This window comes from Leuciscus leuciscus, assembly GCF_965113295.1.
Source record: "Leuciscus leuciscus genome assembly, chromosome: 12".
NCBI classification, from domain to species: domain Eukaryota; kingdom Metazoa; phylum Chordata; class Actinopteri; order Cypriniformes; family Leuciscidae; genus Leuciscus; species Leuciscus leuciscus.
The window spans coordinates 26,371,336-26,395,186 of NC_138736.1; the positions used below are offsets into that span (position 1 = coordinate 26,371,336).

A 23,851-nucleotide genomic window follows, 5' to 3' on the forward strand; every position below is an offset into this window, starting at 1 on the left:
TTCACCCAAAAATGAAAATGCTGTCATTATTTACTCACCCTCATGCCTTTCCAAACCTGTAAGACTTTCGTTCATCTTCGGAACACAAATTAAGATATTTTTGATAAATCCTGATGTACTCGTTACATCATAAGAAGGATGGCGTCTACGCTAATATTAGTCTCTCTGTTTATTCGAGGTTTACCGCAGTCCGCCGGATCCAGGCCGTATCCAGATCTGATGAAGGACCTGCACCTGGACACGATGACAACCCTTACAAAAAAGAAGTTTATTCAAGTGTTCTATAAGCATACTTCTTTTAAACTAAAAATAAGAAAGTATACTTTCAGTCTACATTTTATATACTTCTCAAAAATATACTTTATGTTCTTCTCAGAAATATACTTAAAATTACACTTAAGTGTACTTGACTTGAAAAGTCCAAGTATATTTGGCCTGTACTTGTACTCAATCTTTTGATCGAGATATACTTAAAAGTATAATTAAGTATTCAAAGTATACATGGCTTGCAGTTGTAGATTGTACTTTTTGATTGAGTAGCCTACTAAATACACTCTTTTTTACATAATTTTTCATATACAGTCTTATGAAACTTAAATTGTTTATAAATATTGATTAGAATATTGATATAAAACAGATATGTTTCTAATTCTGCATATCTGAATTTTTGTGTAGGTTAGTCCACTGGTAGTGTATAGAAATTTTAGAACTTTTAGGGTGCGCTATATGACACATCTTCTAGTACAGAATCTCCGGATCAAAACACAGGAGAAGAAGAAGCTGAAACAAATGATAGAAGATTGCTCACGCAAATGTAAAATAACGTGATCATCAAACATTAAACAACGTGTAAATCAAAACTGCTTAATATTACCAAATGAAATGAAGCGTAACCCATGAAGAGAAAACGACTGTGAAGCTTTGGGGGTGTTGGACTCGATCTACTGCATCTGTGTTTTGATCATCTTTCTGAATCTGATCTAGGCGTATTGACAAAAATGTGATTTTCTTGTTTAAAATGTTGCCTTTCTTTATGAAACTTACAGACATTCAAGTGTTGATAAAAAAGGATGCATGAAGCTAATAAAATGTTTTTAAAATTAAAGTACAGTTAAAGGTATTTTTCAAGTATAAAAAATATCTACATTTGAACATAGTAGTATACTGTAAGTGCAAAAATAATATATAAATAGTAAACTATAAGTATAATGTTATGTTCACTTAAAGAAAACTTACAAGTATGCTTGCGGTATAAACTACTTAACTAGAAGTTTACTGAGAGTACACTGTACACTTCAGTGTGTACTTTCATAAATTCAAAAATGTACTACTCAAATTGTAAACTACTAGTATACTTATAAGTTTACTTGTAGTACAGATGCAGTACAAATGAGAAACCTAGTTGTGTACTTAAAGTTTACTACTCTTACACTTATAGTACACTTAAACGTATACTTTTATATACTAAAAGTGGGCCAGTTTAGTCCCAAACAGTATTGAAATAGTACACTTACAAGTTTACTACAAGTACACATTGATATTAGTATACTTACTACATAAAGTATACTTAAAAATATACTTGAACATTACTTAAGTATACTTCATAAAATGAACTTGAAGTATACTTTTTTGTACGAAGTCCTGAAGTGTCAACCAGTCCCCCTCCCCTGTGAAGGCCTCCTTCCCTTCTCTTTACCTCAGTACAGATAAAATGTTGTCGGGATAATTCCGGTTAATGTGGCTACGCAGACGCGGAAAAATTCTGTATTATACATTTTTAAGACAGACAAGTAATTTGAGGGTTGATTTGTAAAGAAGGACTACACGCCTGCGCACATATATATTCAAACGCGCATACCTTTGGATTGAACATGTAATGCGCATGTGCGTAGGTTTGCGTTTTTGAGGTTTGCGCAGAGATAACGGATAATTGTTTCCACCTTCAAACCTATTTCAGGGAGTGGGTTCTTCTCGAGACCTCAGACACTGTTTTGTGCGGATGGACGGCCGGAGCGCGTTAAGGGTTTTCCTATTAGAACCGTGTTGTTAGCGGCCCCTAAGTTAATAACTAATGATCTTCGCAACAGAAGTGAATCAATCAATCAAAACTAACTTTAGCTGGACAATAACTTTATCCTATAGCTGTTGTTAAGCCTAAACAATTTGTTATGGTAATTTCCTATTATCACTTTAAAGCTTTTTTTAAACAATCCATATTGTTAAAAGCGCTATATAAATGAAGGTGACTTGGCTTGAGTTATCCTCTCTACGGTCTGCAATGTCAGAAATGCCTTCCTGGCATAGCTGGGACATGAACTGTTGACCTTCGCTCTGTGAGGAGACAGTTCTTGCCACTGTGCTGCCCTGCTCATATTTATGTTTATATTAATTCAAATGATAAAAATAGATACAATGTAAGCAATTAATTTCTTGACTGGATTAAAAAAGTTACATGTTTAATTTTTTCCAGAGTATAAAAGTTTCGAAGTATATTAAATATTTGAATTACAAAAAATAACAGATAAGACTTTACTTTAAGATTCACATTTTACTATAGTAATACACTAAATTGTGTAAGAGTCTCTGGGAATTACACCGTCCAAAACATGGATTCATAAAGAGCAAAGCATTTACATTTTTTCTAAACCAAAAACACAACCCCACCAAGTTAAACAATGCAGAAAAAGAACACAAACATACAACTATACAGCACACAAGTCAAATCTAACAAGACATTGGGTAAACAACACACTAGAAAAAAAAACAATACACACACTATTGTGTTCAGAATATATGACCTGTTTCATATGGAGTATGGGATATGAAATAGAAAGACAATGTTTTTTTTCCAATGTTATGAGAACATTACAAGAACATTCTTCAAGGACAAATTACATTGTAAGGACGTTCCATGAACGTTGTAGGCCTACTCAGAACATTTTATGATAACATTCAGCAAATAACAACATTATAAGGACATTGCGAGAATGTTATTCAATGAACATTTTCTCTCAACATTACAAGAACATTCATCAAGTGCAAATCACATCTTAAGGACCTTCCATGAACATTAACTTTTAAAGAACATTAGTAAAAACTATGGAAATGTTCCCAGTTTGCTGGGATGAAGTATCATTATGATCAAGGAATCTGCAGGGTCCTTGAATAAAATAGTAATTTTCTTTCATTCAAATCACAGTGGTATTGTAAAGGTGACAGAGACTTGCATAAAAACATGCATTCATTTAGTTGTGAATTATTTAGTGTTTACCAAAGGACATATGGTTTATCACTGTGACATCTGGCAGTGTGTGTTTTTTATTGTCACACTGTTCTATTTTTTACCTTGATTCTTCAGCTACTTGACAGTTGCTGTAGATGAATGTGGCACAAGCGACGCCTAAGTAAAGGGATCAATTCCCAGCGATCACACAAATGTATCTATACCACAAATGCAATGTACAGTTTTGGATAAAAGCATCTGCAAAATGAACAACTTTCTTTTTGTTTATTGATATCTCCAGAGTCCTTTGCATTCACTTAAAATCATAAAGTGCCCATCAATAGCTTGATGAGCATTTCTTTCCAGGGATATCAAAGGGCTTGTCATAAACTAAAGCCAAAAACCTTTTCATTTGACATTGTGGTCCTTTTCATTTTCATTGTGACATTATTTGCTAAATGCTAATGCTAGTCAGACGTAGATGGTATTGAGGGAGGGACTTTCCCTACAGAGTATTTGAGTGGACAGATTTATTGAGAGTGCAGTAGTCACCAATATTTTGGTCAATTTCTGCTAAAAAAGGAATGACTGTACATGTTAAATCTGATCAGCTAGAAGTTAATTTAACATTTAGGAGTGCATTCCACTACACTATCCATGTTCTTAAAGTTAACAGATATGAGCTACAATATATTTTTTTTTTTTCATAAAGTCTTGCACAAGACACAAGTCTGCCAGTTTTGCTTGGTCTCCTCTAATTCCAGCTAACATCTGGAAGTAACATGCATGGACATTTTACTGGACTGTCTTTTCTGGACTGAAATGTTGTAATTAAGTCTCATTAATTGACATGCCCCCCAGCATGTAATTATAGACAGAGAGAGGGGCAGCAGCAAAAAGAGAAACAGCTTTAAATGACTCATTCATGTGTGCAGAGAAAAGTTTAACCGTCTTGTAAGAAGCATAGATTTACATAGGTCATCCTCAATTACTCTGGAATGATTTTTGGTAATGGCGCTGGGTTCATTTCTTTCCAGAAGAATGTGAGGTGAGCACAATTATATCTGCCATTTAACCTCCTAGCCCTCGATTTAGATTTGACCCTGTCATGACAGACACCAATCAGAATAAAACATGATGAGCATCAGAGCCAGGATTTCTGCAAGGACTGCGAGTAATTGTTTCAACCAAGACCATTTGGAGTGAGATTGAAGTAATGAGTTGCAGAGCAGTTGATTCGACATGACTGATCATGGCAAAAGTTTTTGCCAAGTTTTTTTTTTTTTTTTTTTTTTTTTTGGACATTTATTTATTTGTTAAAATATACAGTAAAAACTATAATATTAGGAAATATTATTATAATTTGAAATAACTGTTTTCTATTTTAATATTTTTGTAATGTTATATGTAATTCAGTGATTTTTTTTAAATCAACTATTACTCCAGTTTTCAGTGTCTTGGGTCTTTCAGAAATCATTCTAATATGCTGATTTGGTGCTCAATAAACTTTCCTTATTGTTATGTTGAAAAAAGTTTTGCTGCTGACCATTTTTGTGGAAACTGTAATACTTTTTTGGGAATCTTTGATGAATAGAAAGTTCAGAATTTATTTTAACCTGTATATATAAAAACATAAATAATTTGTTAATTATAAATGTGTCATTTAGATTAGTTTCAAAACATTTGATCATGATCTTTGGTAAATAAAATTAACTTAGCCCAATCTTTTTAATGGTATGCTTGCAATCAAAATTACATCAGCAAATGAGAGTCAAATTGGATGACTGCAGGGACTCATCTCAAGATCCCTCTTGTTTTAAAATGAAAATTATCCCATGATTTACTCACTCTCAAGCCATCCTAAATGTATTTGACTTGCAATAGTTATATTTAAAAATATCCTCCAAGCTTGATAATGGCAGTGAATTACAACTAACAGTTTGAAGCTCAAAAAAGTGAATCCATCCATCATAAACGAACTCCACAAGCCTCCGGGGGTTAATAAAGGCCTTCTGAAGCAAAGCGATGAGTTTGTGTAAGAAAAATATTCAGTTAGTTCATTATACTTATTTTACAGAATAAAGTTTATTTTGTGGCTTAAATAAATTTCATGTTACTCAGAGACTGACATGTTTGGATCGTCAGCTTTTGCAAATTCGTAGACTTTTGAAAATCAAGTTATTATTTTACCAGGATAGGAGTGGTTTTGATTGCACAAAGCTCTTTTATTGTCTCAAATAACAAACAATATTTTATTTAAACCCATGAAAATGCAGATCCTGTCTGGACATTGTTAACCCTTAGCAGATTTCGACTCATATATATGTAAGGTGATGAAAGTTTAAAGTGCACTGTGGACTAAAGGTCAGTAGTCTTGATGCACATAGATTGCTATAATAATCGTCTCATGAAACACAGGTTGCGAGTGTTGCTCATGTGTGCACAGGTTGCTTCACACCTGGAGTAAAGAAGTCAAGCAAATTGAAGTGCAGGTTGCCTTCACACTACAACAGGCTAAAATCACACAAACACCTCCCACACGCAAGCCAATCAATTCTCATGCTTCACAGCACCTCCCACACAAGTGTTCCCACACCAACCACGCAAATGTTGCACCCTGATAACCGTGAGAGGGAGAGATTAATGGAGAGAAAGAGAAAGAATGAAGGAGAGACAGGTGGACAGACACAGTTATATTTATTCACAGCTGTTTTCTGTGAAAACAAATTAAAGTACCCCATGTGAACTTAAATTGTCACTTAAAAAAAGATGTCAAATATAAAAAAAGATACACAAAGTTCAGGGCTCAACCATAAGGACTGCCCAATGGCCCAGGGCAAGCTTAAACGTCACTCATGCAGGACAGTTCAGTCAATGTCACTTGCCTGATCGGGCCAATGCTGCATCACGAAAGTTTATCATTTGCATTGATTTACTGACAATACACAAATTAATAAACACAGATGTAGCGAGATCACTTCCATAATGACCAACACAATCTTCCAAGAATAGTGCAAATTAGCGTCTGATTTAAGAAAAGTTTTTGGGGGCGGGGGCAGGGGCGGGGGTTGGGTTGGGGGAATAATGGTGCAAATACTAGTAAATTGACTAGCGCAAACCTAAGTAAATCACCTGGCAAGATTCATTTAAATACTCTCCTCCCATAAATTTTGCATCTGAAAGGGAAACTCCTACAAATGCATAAGATCAGCCGCAAAAAATAACCCTGTCCACGCCTTTTCACTGTGTGTCTTAAATCCAGTAAATCCAGACAATAGATTTTTAGCGCCAAAAGAGGGTTTGCGCTGGCGGAAGCTGTTAGAAAATCTGGCCCATAGTCTGTTATATCTTGAGTGATCATATGTTAATCAGTGTTAATCAAAAAACAAAGGACAAAGAAAAAAGCACTGCTCTTGACTGAATAACATTTGTAACTTTAACAAGGATTAATCTATATTTAATTTATATAGTGAAGACTATGCAGTGCTATTTTACATTTGATTAATAATTTTCTCGACCTGAAAATTACTGTTAGACTTACCTGAAAAACATGGTGTCACAACCATATTTATTAATGTTATGGGTCAAAATAAAAAACAATGAAGTTAATAACTAGGCCAATTTTATTCATTACTTTTTTGTGGCGGGGTCATTGAAAATTTTGGCAGGGCAAGTAAAAATTTTAACCACTGGCCAGAAGAAAAAAATCCTCAGCGTTGAGCTCTGCACAACAAAAGGTCAGCAGGCAAGAATAAGATGAATGACAGGTGAGATGTATTGCATAAGTTTGTTTGTTTTCTCAGGCTTTTTGGCCACACTTTTCTTTTAATGTAAGTAAATTACTGGGGCTATCAAGGTCCAAAATTACAAAAATAACTTATAACTTCTCTACCTTGTGTCTTATCTTCCCATTACTATGCAAATGAAGGAATCAACTGTGATCGATTATGGTCGATTGACCAGGTTATCTCAAAATGAATCTGCTTGATTTTCTTGTCAAACACCAAAGTCTCCATTCTATGCAGAAAGGTTTATAAAAAGCAGTGTGACGGCAGAAGATAAAGAAAGAAGTAATAGAAAAATGACATTGATGAAAGGAGAAAGGGAAACAGATACAGCAAACTAAAAAGAAAATGGCCTTGAGACAGGTGTTGGCACCTAGTGTTTACTACGTAATCCTTGTAAAAAGTACTGATGCTGAAACACTTCCAGAAAGTTATATATACATAAAGCTGTAAGTTATATAAAGAGTTATATAAAGTCTGTCTAAAGACACCAGCAGCAGTTTTTATCAATGACTCACAAAATGTTCTATCAACAATTACATTCAGACTCACACTTGTGTGTCTACTTTGGCTCACACCTGGACATCCAGAGAGTACAGGTGCATGGACTGGTGCCATAATGGTTTCCACTCACTTACACATGAAATGCAAGGACTGAAATGGGCAGCATATCTAACACTTAAATAAATATGGCTTACAAATTGCATGTTTGTTTTTTCCGCCCAGATCACCAAATAGACAAACATCTCTCACTGTCTATGTCTGTGTAATTGACTTTAAAATTTAAGTATGACCAAATTCAGAATGAATGACAATTTAAAAAGTTTAAATAGAATAATTTAATAATTACCCCCCCCCCCCCCCCCCTTCCCATCCCCCTCCCCTCCCCCTCTTTCTTCAAATTAAATTTCTAAGCAGACTCAAAATAGCATGTAGTAAATATGTATATGCTTAAACACTTTCTATGTGCGTGCACGTCTGTGTAAGTGTGTGTGAATGCATTTGTGTGCGTGTGTGTGCACGTCACAGCTGGGTATATAAGTGCCTCTCTCCTTCCCGAGAATACACTTTCATTCTCCTCCAAGCTCACAAAACAGAATAAGGTAAGAGATCCTATCTATCTATCTATCTATCTATCTATCTATCTATCTATCTATCTATCTATCTATCTATCTATCTATCTATCTATCTATCTATCTATCTATCTATCTATCTCTTTAACCTCACACAAGGATTTAATAATTTTTTGATGAAAATATTACAAATAAATATAAATATTTATAGAAAAATTTAATATTAGAATAACAGATGGCAACTATCGTAAAACAGTGCTTGATAACCTTTGTGTCCTTAAAAACTGTATTTTTCCCCTTTGCATTAATAATAGCTATAATAGCAATTTGTTACATCAAATAACTGTATTTTCCCTACTATTTTCTCTTGCAGCCTAATTAATTTGATAATTGATTACTGAATCAAATTTAAGGTTAAATTAGATTTTCTTTTAGAAAAACAAAAAACACATAAAATAAACAACTGAAATTAAATACGAATGTAATTTAATAATTGTAATTAGAAAAAATACAACAATAATATTTAGAAAAGAAATGTATATAAAATTATAGCAGTAAGAACAAAAAATAAGCACATACAGTTAATAATAAATGAATAATACATTTAAAAAAATTGTATAGTAAATGAACAGAATTACAAAGTCTTACTAAAGGGATTTCTTTTAACGTGTTCGCCTCTCTCTTCTCCTCTCATTCACATTTGCAGGATGAACAGCGGGGTGTGCGTGTGTGTGATCCTGGCTGCGCTTTCCGCCTCCTGTTTGGGTCGGCCCCGCTCCTCTTCCCCTGACACTGATGACACTCGCCACTCGCAGGTGGAAACCAGTTTAAGCGGGCACCACCGGGTCGTCCGCTCCACCAGCCTCACCCTCAAACAGCAGCCAGCAGTCGACACAGACCCAGACACCCGTGCCAACCTCAGCGAACTGCTGGCCAAACTCATCACTAAAAAAGGTGAGAGACACTTCAACGGCCAAACACATGACGTTTTAGAAGAATACACAATGATCCTCAATGACAGGAAGAACACAATTGTCTTATAAAGACCAAAAAATAGCTTCAACAAATGCTTAATGTTCTGCACAGTGACAGACTAGGACATTTTCTGCTCAATGTATGTCCTTGTGTATGAACACAGGTTTTTTTTTTCGGTTTTTTTTCCGCCTTCATTCAGTTTTCATTGAAAACTAGCCATGAGTTTATATATTGTTTAGTCCTTTAACAATATACAAGTGTTTAAAAACGTAAAAATACAAATTGGATTCTTCTTCAAAACGTAACATACACACAACACACTATACAACTTGATAAAAAAAAAAGGGTTTAAACACATTTAGAGCAAGTCATGTTCAATTTAAAAAATGTATCATGTTCAACAACAAGCATTGACAAACAAGCAGATAAAATCATTACATGAAATTACAGGTTTCCACATTATGAAAGAAAAACCTTTGTCACGCACTATACAGTAGCTCCAGGTTAGCGTTGCTTGGCATTGATAAACATAAACACAGCCGAGTGAAGCATGTTTATGCCCGAGGTGTACAAGGGGTGGATGTTTTTGGGTCAGGTGTGCACCATTAAATTGCATAACCACTCTTTAGGGTGTAACCTCTTCAAAGGGTATAACTATTATCATTCCTAAATGCAGGAACAGGGAATTGTACCTCTGAACATGTGCAGTCTGGCATTTTTTTATTTTTATTAAACATTTATTGTTAACAGTGCCTGTTATGTGTGTTTGTATGTAAATCAGATTTTTCATACAGTAAAGTGACCAAAAGTTCAACGGTCTCCAGGAGGAATACAGCTTAATAAACTGTTGTTGTTTTTTTAAATGCAGAACGGTTTTCTGTAAGGGTTAGATTTAATATCATTCATTAGATTCAATATCAGATAATACCATTAGCTGAGTATATAAAAAATGGAAAGTTTAAATCACAAATGTGTGTGTGTGTGTGTGTGTGTGTGTGTGTGTGTGTGTGTGTGTGTGTGTGTGTGTGTGTGTGTGTGTGTGTGTGTGTGTGTGTGTGTGTGTGTGTGTGTGTGTGTGTGTGTGTGTGTGTGTGTGTGTGTGTGTGTGTGTGTGGTTTAAAAGAATGGCATTCAGTGCTTAGTGGAAACTAATTGATCCCATTATAACAGCCCTAGTTTCTCAGTGCGCTTAGTTTCTCAATAAGGTCAGCTCTCTCTCTCTCTCTCTCTTTCTCTCTCTCTCTCTCTCTCTCCCTCTCTCTCTCTCTCTCTTTTAAATAATTGTGAGTAGGAGGTGCAAGTTTCACACATGTCAGCATGTCAAAACAAGTCTACAACTTGTACAAATTTCAACAAAATTATAGTATGTCGTGTGTTAAAAGTCTCCCATCTGTTGCAAACCCTATCACACCCCTAAACAACAGATTGATTGACACTTAACATGCTGTATGTAGCTGAAACATTGCCACACACAGTAGCATGCCGCTCTGGAAAACAATGTTATTTTCCAATTACTATTCAAATTAATTGTTGCTCTGCAAGTACTACAGTTAATAGCAGGCCAAGAGAATATCGACTCTTTAAATTCCACTTTGATACGTTCACAAAAAGGTTCCCGTCTTTTTGAAACAGCACTGAACTGTTTTTTCACCATTAACATTATTAATCGCACACTTAAATAAGAATTATGTTCAAATGGGTGTCAGAAATCTGGGCACAGTACAACTTTTTTGATAGTTTGCCATTTAGAAAATGGTTCTTCTTAGTGTTATGTTAGAAAGCAGTGTCTATATTAGATAGATGGGCAGAAAGATTATTGTTTAGTATAGGTATTTGAGTGGAACTAGGTGGAATATATATATTTCTTTCTCTCCTAGGCTCTGTTCGTCGCAACTCCTCCATGAACAACAGAGCAAACAGTAACCATCGGATAAAAGATCGGGATTATGTGGGCTGGATGGATTTTGGCCGCCGGAGTGCTGAGGAATATGAATACTCATCATAAAATCCATAAATATCATCTGGTTCCTCATCTACAAATAAAGAGTATATTTATTACTATTATTGTTATTATTATTATTATTCTAATGTACATTTGTTAAGAAACCAGTATAATGCAGAATAGACATATGCCAAAATTTACTAAAAAAGACAAAAAAGTCTCAAAGTATTGTTTTTAAATCTTGTCATTTTATTTGATTTTATTTGTCACAGTGGTTTTTGCATAAATGAGAACCATTAAGCTAATGTGTTTGTCAGATTCATGGAACCACAGTTTTCAATAAATCAGGTCAGCATTCAACTTTGGCCTTAAATCCTACAGACTCTGGCATTTTGTCCATCAAAACAACTCACAACCAAAAGAACTTGCTTTTAATGGAAGGAACGTGCTCGACAAATGGCTTAACAAGTATTTGCGGCTCAAACTGCAGTCTCACAATGCCTCTTTGCTTGAAAAGAAAGTGAAAAATCAATAAATGACTAAGTGAATTAATGGAGGAAATGCTTTAAAGGGACATTAAGAGGAGAGAGTGGTAAAAATTCTGGTTAGAAAAGACTTTTGAATTATTCAGATGGTCTAAGTCAAAGACACAGAAAATGGAAAGAGAGAGTAGAAAGTTCCTTATATACTTCAAGGCAGACTCAAGGGACTTATTGAGCTTGATACGCTGTCCAAGGGTAAAGATTTCCATTTGACAGGCACATGGAGACAGAAATAGACTGGAAGACAGACAGATGCAATTGATCTCTCTGTATAATAACAGACCAACCATCGAGATGCAGTGAATATGGCATATGTCTTCAGACTGGTCAGCCGCCACACACACACACACACACACACACACACACACACACACACACACACACACACACACACACACACACACACACACACACACACACACACACACACACACACACACACACACACACACACATAAACGTGTCACTGTCTACTATAATTAGGCAATATTTAAATGCTTGAGAGCAGGACAAAACTGTCATATTCAAAACATCATAATTTCCCTCCAATGACTCTTAATAAAAGCAAAATCCTATACTGGGCTGTAATCAAGTACAGGCCAATAAGAACAAAAATGTATCGCATCAAACCCTCAATCCGTCACTGAGTGAATTGTTTTTAGCAGTGACAGAAAAATCAGAAGGCCATCCATCATTTTGTCAGATTACAATGAGGGTGATCTATTTTAAATTGTAGCACCCCTGCCCAATTGGTGGCGAGCGTGCGTATTAATTAGCTATAGATCATTTGGGAGCAAACGTCAGTTACATCACTTGGAGCTGAGAGTGCATTATGGTGGCAAGAAAACTGGAAAACAGAGAAAAACCATGGATTAAGAGAAAAAAAAATGTCTTCTTGTGCCTTTGGCTGTCAGAATCTGAATGCAAAAAAAGATGGTCTTCATTTTATAGGACACCGTCGTTGAAGACTCCCTTCGCTCGAAGCTAAACGCAGATGTTTATGGTTGCAAGCCATTAAATGGATAGACTGGACTGTGAAACCTTCAATGGTTACAATTATGAGGGAAAAAAGTCAGAATTGCAGGATATAAACTCGTACTTCAGAGGAAAAAGACCGAATAATGAGTTTATATTACGATTCAGATTTTTTTTCTCTCAGAATTGTCAGATATAAACTCGGAATTGCCAGCTAGGCTCCACACACAAAACACATCTTCGCTGTTTGCCAACACCCAAATGGTCTATTATAGTTTTGTCTCGTCTTTGATCTCAGTGCATAACCTGTGGCTTAGTCACCGCTACAAACAATTGCAAAAATGTCATGGCAGCTGATTGTGAAAAGTTTCTTCAAACGGCCAAAATAATTTTGATGTTGATGATAAAAGAGGTGTAAAAAGAGGGACTGATATGGATGCGCTGGAGGATCAAGGACAAACAGCAGAAAACGTTTATCAGTCCCCGGCACAGGCGAGCACCCAGGAGGAAGGTTTGAGTTCAGGCAGATACAGAAAGTTGATTGCGCAGAGGTGTAAAGAGTACCTGAAAACCATTCTTGAGTAAAAGTAGCAAAAATGGCTCCATTACAAGTTAAGTCACCAATTCCATATGATTTAAATAAGATTCTTAAGTGTATCTGATTTTGACAGGACTTAAATATTTTACTCATACTGAATGTAAGCTCAAAGATGCACTAGTCCTCAACACCTAAAGCCTGGGACATACCAAGCCGACTTCAAAAAACTAGCCGGTGTTGTCGCCTTGCGTCGGCCGCGTCTGGATCAAAAAGCTGCGCTTGAACACACAGCACAGACTACAGCCAATTGCAAATGAGCACGTGCATTCTGCGCCTGTGTGTAAGGAACTTATCTATAAGTAACTCTCTATATCAGCAGGTTTAAGGAGAAACCGAAACAAGGACAAACGAGATAACCCTAACGAAACGTAAAAGGAAGACTTGCTTATCATTTTGAATATCAGTTATGTTGATAACTTTCTTCATTTTAAGTGGCTCATGTTGTTATGAAAATATTTGCGTTTTGGAATGCTCAGGTAGGAAAACATAACATTAGATCAGCCTTGTCTGTGCCGTCTTGACTTACTTGCTCTCTTTCATCACTTTCACTTTAATTCTCGTGCACTGACTCGTTCGCTAAACTGAACATCCAATCAAAGTTCCCAATCTGTTCTTGCATGATACAGGATTGTATGTAAGAATTTAAGTCAAACTTTGACCTGTGGAGGGCAGTAATACGCTCAGCAGCGTCTACACTGCCGGAATCCTATAAGAAGAAGAAGTTCCCAATCTCTCACCGACGGCATATGTCGACGTGAGGAACACACTGCAAAAACTAGCCCGACATAGATGCTCCCCAACGGCCAACCATCAGCTTGGTGTGTCCCGGTCTTAAGAGACATGCCAGTGAAAAACAAGAAACAGTTGATTTGTGAGGAGAGCAATCACATGTTTATAAAAAAAAAAAAAAACGGAACACCTCAAAATGGCAATAAATCAAGGTCGACACAACAGAACGTCTACAAACACTCAAGTCTCAGTTAAGCTCAAGTTCTCCAAAAAGGCATAAGTAAACCAATATCTTTCAAAAAGGTCTCTTTAATAGATAAATAAATAATGTTAAGTAAAATTAATTAAAGCCTACTTGCACTAAACGGGCTGGTTCCTGTTGCAGCCATGTCCTCATCTCATATAAACACCTGCGATTCAGCAACTACCTGCTAAGCCATTTGCATAAAGTAGCCTTGTTGTTAAGTTTGGGTAAAGGCAAAAAGCACAAGATATAGTACCTTCAATGCTCTGTAGATGGCAATATCACTTATTTTGTAGCTGAAATAAACTGCGGCAGAAAAAGTTAAGTGCCATGTGAAATGTAATGCAGACAGAGATGGTCTTATTATTAGGAGATACGAGGGTCTGTGGCTCTACCATTGGAAAAAAAACGTAATGGCTAACTTGGATCACATGTGCCCTGATAGCTAATCACATTACAGCCTTGACGTCATTGAATTTCGTTCAGAGTTGTGCGACAGTCAAGCACTGTTTGCAGATACCATAGAAATGAATGAGAAGTGTTGTAAATTGAATCATACCTGTCACGCAGCTGATTTCCTGGATATTGTATATAATTTGCGGGTGAAATAGCTACTATCAATATGCGGGAGACTCCCAGACCTTCTGGGAGAGGTGGGATGTCTGGTAATGTGTAATTGCTCGTTACAAATGTAAATAAGTAAAGAGTACATACATATTCAAAAATGTAGTCAAGAAAGTAAAAGTTGCTAATATTTTTGATACTCATTAAAACTACAAAGTAGCCAAAAACATACTTAAGTACAGTAACAAATGACATTTACTCAAATACTTTTCACCTCTGTGATTGCGTTTAGTTCAGTTGATTTTTTACGTGTTTTGTTCATAACTGTATTTTACAGGCACAAAGTTCACGTTTGAGTGGCCTCAAACATTCATCTGCTTTGTGGTGCACAGTCTCTGTTCATCTGTTCTCTTCATAATAAATATATTTATTATGCATAAATGCATAATCTTTAATCTAGCCTATGCTCCTCCTCCTGCAAGTTCATGATTACAAAAAATAAATGTGAATGAAAACAAAAGCTATTAAATGTCATATCATTAAAATGTGAACATTTAAATGATTCGTAATAATAGATAATGACGTAATTGTAACAACCCTAAGAACACAACCACTGCTGGGGACATTAAGGTATAAACTGGACCCATCGGTCACATTCTTCTTATTGTGTTAGCTCAACTTTAAAAGATGTGTTACCTCATTTTAAAAGATGAGCAATTGCTTGTTATTTCTTGCCTGACTGGATGACACAAATGGATGAACCAAAACATGGCTACTTATTTGTGACCAGAGATTAACATTCTCTGATGGATAACTTATAGTTGAGGGTTTTTAGATTTCTAAAACATCTTAGTGATATGTCAGACATTAATGGATTTGCCTCCAAGACAACAGAAAAGTCATTGTAATGAATTAAATAGTCATATGTCTGTGAGTCTGCCCTATGAAACATCTTCAAATTATGTCCCACCTGCATCAGGGTCACATTAAATGCTGTTTGTGCTCATTGCTGGACATCTTTGTGACTCATAAGAAATACTTGAGTGCAGATAGTTCCCGTCCTGTTCCCATGGCAATTACTATACCACGGCCTTTTATTTTTTCAATCTGAATAAGGTAGTTTGAGCATGGAGGCTTAATTTGGTGAGCATGTCTGAAGTAGGCAAGAACTGAAATTAGGTTAGTCACCATCCTGTCTGGGATAACAAATTGCTTCCTATCACTTCTGTCTTGTACTCCTTCAAACACACTATAGGCTACATAAAAAAGCTGTGTTATAGGAGAAATGCAAACCCATTCACAGTCGAAATGACGAGTAAAGCATACTGACTGACCAAAACGGTCAAGGACAGTGTGTACCGTGTACCTTCAGATAATTTTTCTTGTTTTTGTCTTCAAAATGGGTAAACAAAGAAACCGTTCATTTACCACAAATTGGACCCTTCTTCATATTTTTATTTACGTTTTCATCACATTTTGTTCTAATTCACCAAATGAAAACAAAAACCAATATGGATAAACAGCTTGAATATTCGATCTCTACATGGGCGGGAATTAAACGCCCCTTTCCACTGATTGGTCAACCAAACATCAAACCGTGCTATCATCAGCTGTTACAATTGTACTGATTCTTAAATCGTTTAATGCAACTACATTTTATCTCTTTATCATTAAGCAACCAGACTAACTAATGGCTTGACACAAACTATAACAGGGCAGAGCCTATAGGGCTTTCTACTATGTAGACATAACTTCACCTATACGGGTGTTGTGAATTATTAGTTTATCTCATAATTATTCATTTACTTCACATCTGCCCACAACTACCCCTAGCCTACATATTTTGTACACTGACTGTTTTATTTAACTGACCAACTATAAAAATCTGTGTGATGCACTACGAAAATTAACCATATGGTTTTACTACAAATAATTAAAAAAACATGGTTAATATTTAAACCATGGTAACCACAAATTAATCATGGTTTTTCTACATTAAACATGGTATTTGTAGTAAAACTGTGGTTGTACAGATGGTAATCAATCCGCCCCAAAAAAATCATCATTACACTTTTACTATAAGAAAGCTACATGGTTAATTTTCATATGAGCTTGACAGCACGGAGTGAATGCATTTAGGCTACATTGATGTGTAGGCTACATTGACTGCTGCTTTGGTTCGTCGGGAGGTCTGGGCCAGGACCTTCTCAGCTTTGTTTCAGGTACAATGACAGCGCTGAACGAAAGCTAAGGAAGACAGGACCGCAGCATCGGGTTCCTGTGAGGGAAACAGAGGAGGTTGGTAACCAACAGAACATTGAAATGGTGTCAAACCTATAGATGCTACTGGCAGGGAATTTTGGGCATATTCCACCGACGTCAACTGTTGACACCAAGAACTAGGATTCTGTGAGGCCAAGCAGCGGAGGGCTCTTTCGAGATCCTGGTTGTTTCACTCACACTGCCCGTTGGTCTGAAGATGGAACCCTGAGGACAGACTCATAAAGGCTCCGATCTGTCAATAGAACTCCTTCCAAAACTGTGAAACAAACCGGGGTCCCTTGTCGGAGACCACATCAACCGGAAGGTCATGAACCCGGAAGACGTGGTAGACCACCACCTGAGCTGTTTCCTTGGCTGAGGGAAGCTTTGGCAAAAGAATGAAATGGGCCGCCTTAGATAAGTGGTGTTACCTCTCAAGGGTGGAAGGTCAGTGACAAGCCAACACAAACTGCCTGATGTCCGGGCCCATGGAGGGCCAGCAAAACCGCAGGCGGACGGCAGCCAGCGGTCTCCGAATTCCTGGGTGACAGGTCAGCTTGGATGTGTCCCCCCAATTCAAGTCAAGTCACCTTTATTGATATAGCGCTTTTAAAAATACAGATTGTATTTCATATATAAATATAAAGCAGCTTCACAGCTACCATGAAAATAATACAACAAAGTTTGTTTCTAGAAGAAAATTGCGTCATCGTCCACCTTAAGTAATGCAGATCAATAATATTGTTGAATATTAAATGTCCCCAAATAAGCAAGCCAAAAGCCATGGCAACAGTGGCAAGGAACCAAAACTCCATCAGGTGACAGAATGAAGAAAAAAACCTTGGGAGAACCCAGGCTCAGTCAGGGGCCAGTTTTCCTCAACGAGCGAACAGTGTATGATTATGATTCAGGCAGCATTACAGGTCAGAAGTCAGATTGGATCAGAACATTCCGAATATTTATCCAGTTCCATCAGGTTGGAAGTCGGAGTCATCACGCCGGTATGGAGACGAGTTTGTTGAGGATCAGTGCTGATGGCTGTCGTGTCGATGAGGCATTCACAGGGCTGATGAGGCTGGCACTTCAGGGATGCGTCATGGATGTGTCCAGGCGCAGGTCCACCATCTGATCTGGATACGGCCTGGATCTGGCTGACTTCAGTAAACCTCGGAGGCTCGGAATAAACAGAAAGACTAACATTAGCGTAGATGCCATTCTTCTTATAATGTAACGAGTACATCAGGTGTCCCCGGTTCCAGATGATCTGGGTCTCGGCCTGTGTTTCCCCTCCGGGGGCCCCGAACAGCAGAGAGGGCGTCGGGTTTGACATTCTTAGATCCTGGCCGGTACGAAAGTGTGAAGTTAAACCAGCCAAAAAAGAATGCCCAGTGGGCCTGACGAGAATTTAACTTCTTGGCCTAGCGAATATATTCAAGGTTTTCATGGTCAGTCCAAACCAAAAAGGGTTGTGCCGACCCCTCCAACCAGTGGTGCCTCTCCTCCAAAGCCAACCTGACTGCCAACAGCTCCCTGTTACCAATGTCATAGTTACCCTTTGCTCGGCTCAGTCGATGGGAGTAGTAATAATTTGTTACACTTACATAGATCCTTATATATAAAAATTTTCTCTGCACTCAAAGCGCTTTACATAGAAGGGAGAATCTCCTCAACTACCACCAGTAGTAGGCACAGGGATGTACCCTCCCTTCCTTAGGAGACCGCTGAGACAGGACCGCACATACCCCGACAGCAGAAGCATCCACCTTGACAATAAACTGCTGTTCGGGGTCTGAAATACAGAGAACAGGAACAGAGATGAAACAGGACTTTAATTCATCAAAGGCCCTCTGAGCCTGATGATTCCAGCTGAATGGTACCTTGGTGGAGGTGAGAGCTGATAAAGTAGCAGAAATCTGATTAAAGTTCCTGATAAATCTCATCAGCTGAGATGACATCCCCAGGAACGTGACCGACTTGGAGTGGAACTCCACTTATCCACCTTAACAAAGAGCTGATTCTCCAGCTGTTGTAGGACCTGGCGGACATGCTGAGTGTGTACCTGTAATGATGGAGAGAAGATAAGTACATCATCCAGGTACACAAAGACAAACCTATTATTCATGTCTCTCAACACATCGTTAGCCAGAGCCTGGAAGACAGCTGGTGCATTGGTCAGAATGAAAGGTAGGACCAAGTACTCATAGTGTCCTGTAGGTGTTTTGAACGTTGTCTTCCACTTATCCCCCTCACAAATCCGTACCAAGTGATATGCTTTGCGGAGGTCTAGCTTAGTGAAGCCATCCTTATTCTTGACAAAGAAGAACCCCGCACCAGCAGGCGATGAAGAGGGACGGATGAGACCAGACATTGAGAAACTCAAACTCCCTGGAGGTGGTAGCTAGCTGAGTGGCATGCTGACCCAAGAGGGCCCCCTGCTGGGCGATTGCTGTTCTTACTTGCTCTGTGCCTGCTGAATTCATCCTCGCCAGATCGTTCTATAAGGAATCAAGACGGGATTCAGTTGCAGGCTCAAACAACAGCTTATTGACTGAATAACAGCCCCAAAATGTGAAGTGAAGATAAAGCAAACAGACGAACAGATCCAGCAGAAAGCAACAGGCAAACTGATCTAAAAAACGCTGGAAGCCCGTTTCCTTATATGGCTAAGTGGAGCACAAAGCTCAGGCAGAGGGAAAACAGCAGGGTGCCAGGCAGAGGGAGAGGGGCGGTGGTGAGATTGCACGCTAATGAGAGGCGAGAGACTTGTGCGGAAAGACAGGACCAGTGAGTCAAATACCAGCCGTCAGAAGAGAGAAAGCCTGGCTGGATCGACAGAAGAAGATGCACAAAAGAAAACAAACAGGGCACTGGAGCCTCAAAACAGGACTGAACAAGACACAACTAGAGTTAAATATTAACTGGCTGGGTTGAAGCATAGTGGGTAGCAACCACAACGATCTGGCAAAAGACAGAAGACACAAGGAGAATAAACAGGGAAATGGAAGGTAAGGTAATTGATAACAGGTGCAGGGAATGAGCAGTACGAGGGTGGGGAAAATCATGCCACAATGACAACTGTCAAAACACAGCCATGTGCTCCAAGACAACAAACCACGCAGACAACGAACACAAGGACAAGGACAAGAAAACAGGCAAATCAGACTGGAGACATGACACTGTGAGAGCGTCTTGGCAGAAGATGGTGGACGCAGCTGATCATCCACTTTCCAAACCGCTGGACCAATGGCTACAGTGTAATATCATACAGGTATATAATATAATAATATAATAATGGTATAAATTCCTTTTTAATTGATTATTAAATTGTTTAATTAAGGATTATAAATGATAGCTTCCATGACAGAGTTCAAGTTAAATATTTTCATTTCTACTGGAGCTGGTAGTTTGCTAAGTTCCAAATGATTATTAAACAGCAAGCACAAACTACAGTATGCAACAGCGGCAGCCCTTCTGGCACACTCAGTGTCCGAATTCACTCACTCGTTTTCATTCACTCACTCAAGTGGACTATATTAGTGGAGAAATGTAGGGAATAATGAATGAGGGTACGAACGTGCTAATCCATAAGAAACTGTGTGTAACGTAAACTGTAACCGACTGTCATAAAACTATGAATGCTGGCCACTGACGTCACTGCCATTATATGATGGGATGATGTGCCTAAATTGATCCAAGTTAGCTGCTATGATTTTTCCAATGGTAAGAGCCACAGACTATCTCATCTCCCAATTATGTTGACCAATCACGAATGGGGTGGAGGAGGAGCTAGATGTAAGCTCCACCCATTTGCTCTGCAGTGAGCAGCCTCTCAAAAATGAATGAGAGGCTGCTTAAATGAGGAGTATTTCAAGTTCTTTAAGTACTTTCCACTGTTGTGAGGTGTAGCAAATTAACTTATGATTAATTATGAATATTTGGATCAGTCAATCTGATTAACTTGATTTAGCTAGATTGATATTAAAATCAATTAATCAGTTCATCCAGCAAACACTTTTGATTATTCATTAATTCTAAGAAAATTCTATTTTTCAGGGCCACTGAAAAATAATGATCTCTTAGCATTTACTGTGATTAGAGCGTGTAACAAGACCAGAAATTGCTAAATTGACTTTGCTGCAAGCAGAGAATCAGAACCAAATGTGTATTTGTGCACAAGTTTTATTAACTAAATCACGAAAACAACTAATCTAAACAAACACATACACACAATCACACATACATGGGTAAAATAGTAAGTGACAGAATGAAACCGGTAACAGAAACAGGGAATGAAGCTATGGAAAAGATTAATTTTTAACTATGAAAAAAAACATCGGGTTATTATTTTCAAAGCCTTAGAAGGGTTCACAGCTTATTACTAAACCTCCTGTATGGTCAGTTAATTGTAAGATACTTGCATTGCCGTTGCAGTTGAAGCAGTTTCGTAAAGTTCCTGATTTGATGGTTCCGTGAGTCGATGGCATTGATGTTGCAATTGATTTCTTCTGCGTTGAATGAATATATGATGAATTTTCACAGTTAGTTTGACTCCGCCATGGTCGAGGAAGTTGCACATGGCTTGATGGTTGGGACTGCCGGCCCGTGACCGCGTAGTCGGACCAGGTTTCCAGTCCCACACACCCACAGCAACCAGCAGAAACAGGAAGAGAGGGAGGAACTTGTGCGGATGCACTATAAAGCCTGGGAAAATCACACCTCTCAGGGTTGACTTGACCAATGAGAAAGGTGAAATTTCCAAGTGGGAAAATTCCTCTGTTGGGAGGTTTTATGGCCATTATGGAGCATGGTTAGAATGGGTCTAGCAGTTTGTGTCCATTTATACTTAATATAACAAACACACACTGCATTCTATGGGGTTATGTCCACTAAAGTGTGAGTCGCTGGGGGTTACATTAACTGTTGGTTCTATCATAAAACATGCATAAAACAAGATACCATACAAGAGACACTACACAAGACAGTAATACTCATACACACAATGTCCTGGGATGCATGCTAATTTATAGATCAGTTCGTCTATAAATCAATGCAGGAAAGTCTGTTTTAGGGGCTATGGGTCTTCCCTATGGCCTGATTTAAATGACTTTGCTCTGCATTCTTTTATGTCATAAAACCATGGCAACCAGAGGGCTGTTCTATTACATTGAGGGTTGTCATTGACACCCTGTTTTGTGGTTGGTGAGGGGTTTTAAATATTATTTGTTAAACAAAAATACTTGTATCTGATTTGTCTCAGTCGTTACACAGAAAACAATGTAAGGGATTGCGCAAGGGATGCAGGGGATGTTCTTCCGCCGACCCGTTGTTGTCTTCTAAACAAAATGTATATTGACTACAGAGCAAATAGGTGGAGCTTACATCTAGATCCCCCTCACTAGACGTCCAGCGAGGAGGAGTGAATGTAATTTGGGCCTAATGGCTGAAGCTAGAATATCCAACCACACCCTAACCCTACCCACAACTCTATCCCTCCACCCCATTAGAAGTCCAGAGAGATGGAGCTGGACATCATTTGACTCTGCAGTAAACACCACGTGTATATTGACAGGAAATATATGCAACAGCCAAACAGTATGAAGAAACATTATTGTAACTAATTTGCAGAGCATCAGATGAACTTTTATTCTGTATGATGGAACAGACAGTATACAGAAGACAGGATGAGTTAAAAGGGGGCATTGCAGGGCTGCCCACGAATGTGAAACAAATATTAAGGCATAATCTCCTTTTATACCCCTGAACAACAAATACAAAAAATGATAGCTTAATTCAAATTATTCCCGTTTCTTAAACAAAACGAAAAACACAAAGATCAAACCGTTTCTCATTTCTCTTTAAGTAGAAAATCAAATTACCAGAAGGTACATGGACCCACAACCATGAAACCAAGTCCAAATCATCCAAAATATGAAATGACACAAATAGGATAATAAACAAAAGCTCAGGGAGGCGTGTTAGTTTTTTGATTTAATATCGAAAGTAGAAAAAAAAAAATTGCTCCTTTTTCATTTTGTTTAAAAAATAAAATATTTATAGCCGCGTTTGTGACTTTCATCACACATTGATGGCATAAGACACGAAACGAGCGGTTTGTGTGAGAAAACGAACAGTATTTATATCGTTTTTACCTCTTATACACAGCCATGTCGAAGTGATCTGATGTGTACGCAGACTGGTGCATAGATATATACACACTAGACGTCGCCTTGTCTACGGCAGTTCATTGGAACGAATATCTTTAAGGCGACATCTAGTGTATAATATCTATGCACCAGTCTGCGTACACGTCAGATCAGATCACTTCGACATGGCTGTGTATAAGACGTAAAAACGATATAAATACTGTTCGTTTTCTCACACAAACCGCTCGTTTTTTGTCTTAGGCCATCAATGTGTACTTACGATGGGGAATTGTTTAATTTGGACGACGGGGAATTGTTTTAATTTGGACTCTGTGCATGCTCTTTGAGACAGTGACCATCGACCTGACTGACAGACAAGAACGGTTTGACCTAAAAATATCAAAATTGAAACTACTGCGGAAAAAAAGACACCTACATCTTGGATGCCCTTGAGGTAAGCTAAAACATACCAAAAATTAATTTCAAAGTGAACTATCCCTTTAAGACAGGTGTAGCCTACAAGAAAGCTAAAATCACCACTTGACATGCAGTGAACATTCATTATAGCCTAAATGAAATATGAAGAGCATTTATTTAAAGGCGTATTTGCGTTTTTTCTGTTCATTTAACATTGCTTGTCTTTACATTTACATTTTATTTTCATTCCACACATTCTTTTCATTTCATATTGCTTTTCTTTTACAGTTTTTCTTTTCATTTCACATAACTTTTCTCTACTCTTTTAGTGAGTTATTGTACAAATTTGTTGCAGACTTTGCATTCGCGGTATTTAACT

The 23,851-nt window shown here is 37.8% G+C and overlaps 1 protein-coding gene across 1 annotated transcript; it reads left to right on the plus strand.

The window, feature by feature from the left end:
* Positions 1 to 8,059: 8,059 nt before the first annotated feature.
* On the plus strand, positions 8,060 to 11,376 carry LOC309511687 (cholecystokinin-like). The gene is made up of 3 exons (XM_082186928.1): positions 8,060 to 8,111; positions 8,788 to 9,035; positions 10,934 to 11,376. The coding sequence occupies exons 2-3, from the start codon at positions 8,789 to 8,791 to the stop codon at positions 11,059 to 11,061; spliced, it is 375 nt and encodes a 124-aa protein (XP_082043054.1). The 5' UTR covers positions 8,060 to 8,111; position 8,788; the 3' UTR covers positions 11,062 to 11,376.
* The last annotated feature ends 12,475 nt before the right edge of the window (positions 11,377 to 23,851 follow it).